This window comes from Gymnoscopelus microlampas (assembly GCF_963454915.1).
Source record: "Gymnoscopelus microlampas genome assembly, chromosome: 5".
Classification (NCBI taxonomy): Eukaryota; Metazoa; Chordata; class Actinopteri; order Myctophiformes; family Myctophidae; genus Gymnoscopelus; species Gymnoscopelus microlampas.
In genome coordinates, this window is record NC_139942.1 from 29,352,879 (window position 1) to 29,362,419 (window position 9,541).

The window sequence follows — 9,541 nt, forward strand, 5'->3', positions numbered from 1 at the left end:
TTTAGGAAAGTCCGTTGAGCCATCTACTACTATTCAAGGATGTGAGAATACAAGCAATAAAAATGTGGGAAATACAGTATACAAGGAAAAACATTTCAAATGATTTCGTTTACAGACACCCTGAAAAAAACAACAATGGAAAATCAAATCCCTAGACCTTTTCCCCATTGACAGGTTTCAGAACTCATAGTAGGACAAAAACACAATCCATTGCAGACTACTAAGGCACAGGAGGAAGCATTGATCCACTTACTCCCAGCTAATATTGGATTACTTTGATTCCAGTATCTATTGATAAGAAGTCAAATGGACAATCTGTTTCCACTCATGTAATTTTCATAGCTACGTGTGATCTGTCACTTCCCAAGCTTTACAACCTGTTAAACAAGCACTGGCATGACAACACTACAATTATAAATGAATGTATTATGTAATATGGTGGTGTTGACAGGTCCTTTGGCAACCGAAGCAACAGCTTGTTCATATTTGTAGTTATTCTTCATAGAAATCAGTGGGCTTTCTCATTCCTGACTGAGTCTGCTATCTTGTACCTCTCCTAAAGATCAAAGGTCAAAGAAAAAAAGGTCATCTTCATCCCAGTCACAATGTCCACATTGTATCATTAGACCAACTTGTTTGTCGTACTCGCCTTGGGTCGTTCAATGTGACACGGTCAAACATGACCGCATACGAGCCATTCCACGCCGTCATAGGCTATGTCGCATTTGGGCCATGTCCGTGCAGTGTGGCTGGTGCTACGACTACTGTCAACATGAGAACAAATACAGCAGATAATACTACTACTACTGTACATGTGCAAATACAGGGATGTTCACTGTTTGTGTTAACAGAAACGGCTATCTTTACTAGAAGATTTACTGGGGAAGTTTTACAGATTGCACATGTTAAATGACATGGGAATCAATCACTATCTGGCCTATGTGCAGACTGTCTGTGTGCAGACAGTTTAATGAAAAACGGTTTTGCAGGTATTATTAGCTCCCTTTGAACAATTGCCAACACTGACTCTTCTGCCAAGTCAGGCCTAGGTAACAATGTTGTGTTTTCTTGAGGTAAAACATTTCCCCTGGCACACTTCACCTGACGCAGGTCATGCAGTAATTCTGTTGCACAAGGTGACAGGTAGACTGAATTCAACTAACATTAGATGATCACAATATTACCTTTTCCACATTGCACAATGTGACATCTTATGATCAAAAGACCACAATTGTGCAGTGTGCAAGCAACTCAAGAGGTGGACTGTCCATTGAATTTGCTTTTTAAAACGATTGCATGGTAGAACAGAATTCACATGCACAGACAGTTCAACCAATACCCGAAAGTCATTCCCTAAATAAAAGAACATGTAAAAAAATATAGTACACAATTTACATGAGACAACCTGGAGTGACCTCATCAAAAAAAACTAACTGAAACTAACTGCTGTTTTTCAACCAGAGGTAACTTGGGACCCACTAGCGGGTCACTCAAAACATCCTAACAGGGTCACATTTGGGACAGACAGACTTACATGGCCGAAGCCATGCCAGCCAGTCGTGCCGGTCTTGTGTGCCAAGAGAAAAGCAGATGACAGCCTTGAATGTTGACACCCTAGTGAAATAAAGCACTGTGGTGGTGTTGCATACTGTCACAGCACTGTCACATACTGTAGTCAGGCCTTCCAGTCATTTCTCACTGGAGCCACTCCAGAAAGCTGAGCTTCTTCTTCATTACATCACAGGGCAGAGTCTTTGGCTCTGCTCCTGGCTTGGGTGAATGCCGTGACAATGTGCACAGATCTAAGCTAAACTACCTGAGCTCATGTAACCTCTCTATCGTAACCTCATGCACGTATCCAAAACAAAATTCAAGCCACGTTCAGTTAATTTGATCAATAAAAAAAAAACAGGTGGTATTGTTTTTCCACACCCAGTTCCAACACCTGGTCCAGAAAACGTTCAGTAAAACCCAAGCAGTGATAAAGGCTGTGGTGCAGGCCTAATACTGAATATCAGTGTGTTCCTTTGATCTCTAAAAGCGGTCAGATGGCAAGTTGAGGCCAAGCAGTGACCATTATACGCCCTGTCAGCTTTGGTAGAGCGCCAAGGCTTTGAAATGAACCTGGCACAGGTTGCGTGTATCCATCTCCTGCAGCACGCTACCCCACTAAACACACACACGCGATTTTATTCAATACAGACAAATGGACAACAGGTGGGGTGAGGAGGTGAAAAAGAGAGGGAGACGAGATGAAAAGCAGCAGGGTAGTGGCAAAAAGGAGAATGAAAGAATGAAAGGAAGAAGATACCCTAGTGGTGTGCGGCAGGAGGTGAGGCAATGAGTGGGCGTGTACATACATAAAGCCTTGTTTTGCAGGTGGGGCGTGGTTTTCATTATCATATTTGTTCAAAGATTATGTTTTCCCCCGCCAGTTTTTAGCTTATTTGCAATGCTTTAAGTCATAAAATATTTACATAACAATAAAAAAAAAATAAAAAAAATCCAATCATTTCCCTCTACCACCAGTAATCCACTGGAGTAGTACCTGCAGAAACACTGCCCTCTCACTGTATTTGTGTTTTCACTGTTTGTTTTTGTAGACTGGGATGTTTTTTGGGGGCCATAACAAACAGTAAAAACACCAAAAATACAGCAAGAGGGAAGAGTGTCTGCAGGTAAACACCACCAAACTACTCCAGTGGCTAACTGCTGGTATAGAGGGATTTTTTATTTTTTTATTGTTTTGTTTTGTTTTGTTTTGTAAACACATGGCATAAAGTTACATACTATGCCTTTACTGTAGCTACTTTCACTTTGATTTAGCCGCACGCACGCACAAACACACACACGCACGCACGCACACACACACACACACACACACACACACACACACACACACGCACGCACACACATCCTTCTCTGAGGTTTTCATAGGGGGTTATTATAAGGATAGGTTTAATTACAACCCCCGCTAAACTAGCTTCATTATGATGCGGTGAAAGCATGGGTGAAAGAGATGCGGTTAATAGTGGGCTCCTAGCCTGCATCCCATAGCCTGGAGGGACAGTCACGCTTGACACTTAAATTTTGTCTCCTATGACAACCAACTAGCCAATCACATCGCGACCACCCTTGTTGGCTATGGGGTCTATGGTCTTCCCGTGAATAATGGAGCCACAATATGCCCCCCGGGATTCTCATCATATCAGCGGCGGAGGGGGAAATTACACACTGCAGATAAGTGGAGCGTAGGAAATGTTCTCTGTTTACATTGGCCCTGTCTGTGCAAACACAATCATATATTCATGCACTTAGTCATTTGTTTTGCTTTTAAGCGGAGTTATTCCATAGAGAAACATTCCAGTTTGCTCTTTAACGACGAAATAATGAAACTACCAATGAGTGCACAAGATGTAAACAGCAGTTTTTATGAGCCTACCTGGAGAGAGAAGTGTGTCCCCTGTTTACTCAGTCTTCACAAAGTTTCATAATAATGTATATTCCGCATTTGTCTTGTGTGCTGGATAGAGGCTCTTATCTCTTTACGTGTGGAAGTTCCAAGTATGATGATTCCAAGTTTATTTTGACAGCAGCGCCTCGTTAACGCCTCTCTCTCTCTCTCTCTCTCTCTCTCTCTCTCTCTCTCTCTCTCTCTCTCTCTCTCTGTGTGTGTGTGTGTCTCTGTGTCTCTCTCCTCTCTCCTCCCTCCTTCTCAATCTCTCTCTCCTCCCACCCTCAGCTTTCTCTCAGCACCCCTCTTTCCCTAGTTCAGGACTCCCACACTCTTTGCATGGATCAGGTGCATTATTATAATAAATAAACTCCACTCTCTCTCTCTCTCTCTCTCTCTCTCTCTCTCTCTCTCTCTCTCTCTCTCTCTCTCTCTCTCTCTCTCTCTCTCTCTCTCTCTCTCTCTCTCTCTCTCTCTCTCTCTCTCTCTCTCTCTCACACACACACACACACACACACACACACACACACACACACACACACACACTATTACAACAAACCCCACCTCAGAGTCAGCAAACATGCCTGGTCTTTCCTGTCTGACTTGCTGAGCAGTCCCAGTCCATAATGTTATGGCATTGCAAAAGTCACTTATTCACAACAGGACGAGGCCTTCTCCCGCTTCAAGATCAAAATGTAAATACATAATGTTCACATCAAATTCATTCATGTAGTTCTGTGATTCAAACTGACGTTTCTTTATATGAAGTAATGATTGGATACATGTGATGCATGAAACATGCGCACACCTGTGTGTCTTCACGTGTGCAGACACGCAGGGGGTCATTTACATACACCTGTGGTCTTGTGTGCTAGATATTTGCCTTTAAAGTTGAATGGACTCTAGTTTACTGAGATATGTTGTGAGAGAATAAGAATACTCCAGGGATTCTGGGCTAACAGGGTCCCTCAAACATGACATACAGGGGTATTATATAGCGCCACAGGGCCCCATCCAAGCAACACATCTCACCTAATCCCAACAACCACCATGTGCCCTGTAGCCCTGACAAATAGAGAAAGTAGCTGATCTACAAGCTCACAACAATATATGCTGTGCAGCCTGTGCTACAGACCCTCATGTACAAATGTATGTGTAGGCTGTAGGATTCTGCCAACAGCATCATTTCAAATTCTGACTAACCCTGTATTAAGTTCGCTCAGGTTTGTTTCTAAACTGTGAAAACATTGGCGTGTGAAAGCCTGAATATTAATTTATGTCAGCCTTTGTATTTGAATTTTATTTTTTATGTGCCTACTGGCTATGGACCACGTGTCCTTAATAAAGTTTGTTTGCAAACATTGGCCCAAAAAAAAAAATACAGGAAAATATATCTGAATATGTTTTCAGTATACACAGTGAAATGCTCGCAGTGTTAATTTATCCATTTGTAGGAGTTTTTACTGTGTAGGCCTATACCTGCTGTCTCACGCGTTCCTGGTGGCCCATGATGATGGCTGCATGGTGAGGGTACTTGTGCTTCAAGTGGTCCAGGAACACTTCCTTCTTGCGCTCCATCTCCGAGTGCTGCATCATCAGGTCGTCCAGCTCGCTGTCCCCGTCTCTAGCGCCGCCGGCTCCGTTCCCCGGGGCGGTGGTGGTGGTGTAGCGTCTAGGCAAGGTGCTAGGAGAGCGTGGCGGCGTGTTGGAGAGGCCCAGGTCGCTGTTGGAGCGGAAGGTGTAGCCCGCCTGCTGCTTCTTCTGAAGCAGACGCTCTGTGCTGCTGCTCTCGGCAGCCGTGGAAGAAGGCAGTGACACTCTGGACAGGGAGATTCCTGGCTCTGGAAGAGAGAGGAGAGGAGAGGAGAGGAGAGGAGATGAGAGGAGAAGAGAGGAGAGAATAGATGAGAGAAGGAATAAGATTTAAGAGGAACTTGATTTCAACTGCTAAATTATAAGCCACTAGTCCATACGTGGTCGACGCATCCGTGGGGGGATATGCGCACATGATCTGGCAACCCGGGAGGTAGTTCATCCCATAGCTGGGCAGCCCCGTAACCATGGCAACATTCTTTTACACAAAAATGCAAATGAATAGCTGAGATTTGGTGAAATTGAAAAACGGGCTTTGCAGTTCTATGCACATGGTAATGATGGTCAATGGCTGTGTGCAATTTTATATCAATTGCTCCAGCCACTGAGGAGAACCGGGCAGAACCAATTTTGGTCTCACCGGAGGTTTGTGGAATTATAAGAGGATTAACTCCTATTAGATTAAAATACATAAAAGGGGCCAGGGCCGCTGGTGTGGCAGTCCGGGCACCTAGGCTGCTGACAGCGTTTTGCGGGTTCGAATCCCGATCCCGACAACCTTTGCTGCGTGTCACTCCCCATCTCTCTCTCCCCATTTCCTGTCTGTCTACTATCAAATAAAGGAACAAAAGCCCTAAAATAAATCTTTGGGAAAAAAAAATAATAATAAAATGTTGTTGTGAATTCCTGCTACAGCTCTGGTACAGCCACAACATAACAGAAGTGACTCAATCATTAATGGTTATGCCTGATTGGTTTATTTTAGGCCTGTATAACTCATCATGTCTCTTTGTATTGTTTTCCATTCATCAGTCCCATGGGCTTGCAATATCTGGACTTCACCGAGCTAAACTTGGATGGGTAATGCCACTGCACTTTGCCTGACCCTACTGTTTACAGACTGTGTGTGTGTGTGTGTGTGTGTGTGTGTGTGTGTGTGTGTGTGTGTGTGTGTGTGTGTGTGTGTGTGTGTGTGTGATGTGTAAGCAGGCTATGCACTTTGTACATCTCATGTGTAGTTGTCGCATGTCGCCGAATACTGTACTAATGTACAGGACAGACAACTGTCACAATGAACCAAGACATTTGATTTAATGCCGGGGGTTACTATAAGACATCCTATGTTATCACTTGAACAAACCTTGTGTGAACCTTGTGTGAACTCTCTCGCTCTGTGTGTGCGTGCGTGCGTGCGTGATGTTGGGTATTCATACAGTACATACATGTATGTTAGAGACTGTATGCTTCTCACTGTAAACATGCATGCATTCGATTGATTGTATATGCTTACGTTTTTGTTTTGGGCCTTTTTTATTTTAGATTTATTTGTGCTTATTTACAGTAAAGCTTAATTACAGGGGTCACACGACAGAAACAGAGTCATGAATTGACACTATACACCACAAACTGGATTTTTTTTGCACTTTAACTCATACAGTGCCATTGACGTGTTTGACGTGTTTTTCCGCATAGGCCGAAGATTAACTTTTTTGTGGAAGCACTGTGATTAGCTCTGTGATTAGCAACCATCAGGGGATCGATCATACTGGAGCTACTGTAAATATTCTGTGACTGCTTGAAAAGGTTAGAAAAATCTAAAAAATCTAAAAATCACTGGCACTGGGCAAACACAGCCAGAAATAAGTCTGGCACTGAATGTTAAGAAGAGGGGGATAAAATGCTGTATAGAGAGGGTGATCTGGGTCATATATGATTTTGAGTGCTTTGCGGATCAGGGGGAGTTCATTCACATTAGAAGGAACCAAAAGTAAAGGCGGACAAGGGTCAAACATTCCTCTGACCTACAGTAGAGGATCACTTAAGAGGGAAGTACCAGTGTAAGAAGAAGGAAGTGGTGTAGACGAGAGGTTTTCATTTTTCTGATGCATATATATTTTTTAATAATATTATACTAAAATTTACATAATTTAGTAATGACCTTAGAATGTAGGAGTGTTTAGTCTCATTCACTTCTAAAGAATATGAGTGTAGGTTACAGTATGTATTCTTTCTGTATATATATTTTTATTGTTTTCCTGCTTAGCAGCAGGATTATTGCATGAAATGTGAACACAAATAAAGCCTGACCTAACTTGACTTGTGAGGAGTGGTTCAGAGTGGACATACTGTAGTGTGTACAGGAGGACACCACAAGAGAGCAGGAGAAATACCAGCAAATGAGAATATGCAATGTATATTACACAACACCCTGGCAGAAGCACAGGTAAATGTTGCTTGAATTTCTCTTATACTCATGCAAAACTGAGAGAGAGAGAGAGAGAGAGAGAGAGAGAGAGAGAGAGAGAGAGAGAGAGAAATAGATGAGAGGTCTTTGTATCATCTTGTCTCCATTCCTGTCATCCAGGTAGAGGAGATTATAGTTATCTCAAACACACACCTCCTCCCTACACGTCAGACCGACGGTTACAGCACACGGCTGCATTTCATCTATCATTGCTTTCTTTTCTTTTCTTTTTGTGGAACAGTGGTGTGGTTGTGGTTAATTGTGGTTTGGCTTTATGACATTTTGGCCCCTGGTATAATTCTGCAGAAGGTTACAGCAACTGGATTGTTCTTTGCATATTTTGTTTTATGATTAAACAAATAAAATAAAACAGTCAATTAAACATTAATGTCCCACCGTTTTCTGTGTTTTGAAGAGATGTTGGACTAAATTATAACTTGGTTTTCAATTTCCCATTTCCTGTAGTCAAGTGAAAACCCCACCAGAAGAGTAATGTTGGTCTTGGTTGAATAGTAAATCTACCTCCAAAATCTACCAGCAAAATAAATAGATAGTGAGAGATTAGCTCAAATGGCGAAGTACGTTTTGGATGCATTACGGGGCATGCTGAACACAATAAAATCCAAATCATTAATTTAACTCTAGAGTGTAAAATGGACCAGTAAGGTGTAAGGGTTATTTTCTTTTACACTATTAAGAGTTCAATTAACCTTACTGTATACAATAACAACTACCGGTATATTGCTATAAAAGTTAATAAATAAAGATTTGTGTGGTATTTCTGCATAACTGTGTGTGTAATCAAACGTTGCAGGTGTAGATACTGTATAAATGCTGGTCTAATCATTTAGTTAATTAAAACTAAATCCGGAAAGGAGTATGAGTGTCTAGATAAAGACTTTTGAATTAACTAAAACGTTTTTATCTGGACAGAGTCATACTCCTTTCCGGACAGAGATAAACAAGAGCTCTTTCATAGAACAGGAGCTCTTTCATTGTTCAAGGTCTCTTGGGAGAGAAACAGTGTATTGTTTATATGAAACACACTATTATTTATTTTTTTCAAACACGAGAATGAAAAGAGAACTATGCACTCATCCTACCGGTCCGCTGATTCCACTATAGGGGTTGCAACATAGTGCACCTTACTGCACAATTAATTATTTACAAACTAATATGCCAGCCCAGAAATTATCGCTGGTTGGCCAATTCTGGCAAACGGGCTGAACGTTGCCTACCACTGTTCTATAGAGAGGTTTCCTGTTAGTAAACATGAGAGGAATATGACCGCGCAGCTGCGGGGGGAAGCCTATGGGTGCGTTTGGAAATTACGCACCGGAGCACACTCGCCTATTAGTTTGTATTGGCCAGTGCGCTCACTGCCGCTCAGGGCTGTATTTTCGAACGCGCCTTTCCCCCAGGCATGCGCAGATTGCGCATTCTGCTCTGTGATGACGTCGCGCGGAAATCCGTCTATATTGTAGACGGGAGAGTGAAAACCTATGATCTGAATAGTCATTCTTATACATTCTCTCATTGGGCTAACCTTTAGGCAGTGAAATAATAGCAAAATTAAACAGTTTCTGTTGCTGAGGACCCCCTCCTCAAGGACCCCTGGCGGACCCCACTTTGAGAAACACTGCTGTAGGGAGTTCAGTGTCTCACTTATGGGAGCTTTACTGCACATGGAATCAATAGTGACCACTAGAGTCGACCATGTCATTGTTCATTGCTTCCTCTTCATTCTCCACTAAGCAAGAAAACAAGCACCATGCTGTTGGCTGAAACTACTTTACAGTGTAGCACAGTGAATCATACCCAGACACACCCATGGGTATCCACACAGGGCCATGTGTGAAAAACTCACTATGGGTGTACACTTGTCCTCTTGTTCGTAAATTCCCTTCCAAAACCTTTATATCAGTGGTAAACCGAGTCTAAACATGCATCCTGAATTTCCGATGAGCCTGTGATGATAATGCCGGCATGTTTTCATGTCTCCACTGTTGAGGGAGCATGAACTAGTACGA

At 42.5% G+C, this 9,541-nt stretch overlaps 1 protein-coding gene across 4 annotated transcripts in view; it reads right to left on the bottom strand.

Annotated features, from left to right (window-relative positions):
* LOC311044783 (sickle tail protein homolog) overlaps positions 1-9,541 on the bottom strand; it is a 90,003-nt gene that overhangs the window by 59,578 nt on the left and 20,884 nt on the right. For 3 of the 4 annotated variants that reach the window (XM_084056577.1, XM_084056576.1, XM_084056575.1), the window contains exon 2: positions 4,934-5,295. In XM_084056577.1, coding sequence (XP_083912703.1) covers positions 4,934-5,295 — 362 coding nt within the window. Of the gene's footprint in view, positions 1-3,442; positions 3,653-4,933; positions 5,296-9,541 lie in introns of those variants that run through there. The other variant, XM_084056578.1, reaches the window with a different exon arrangement.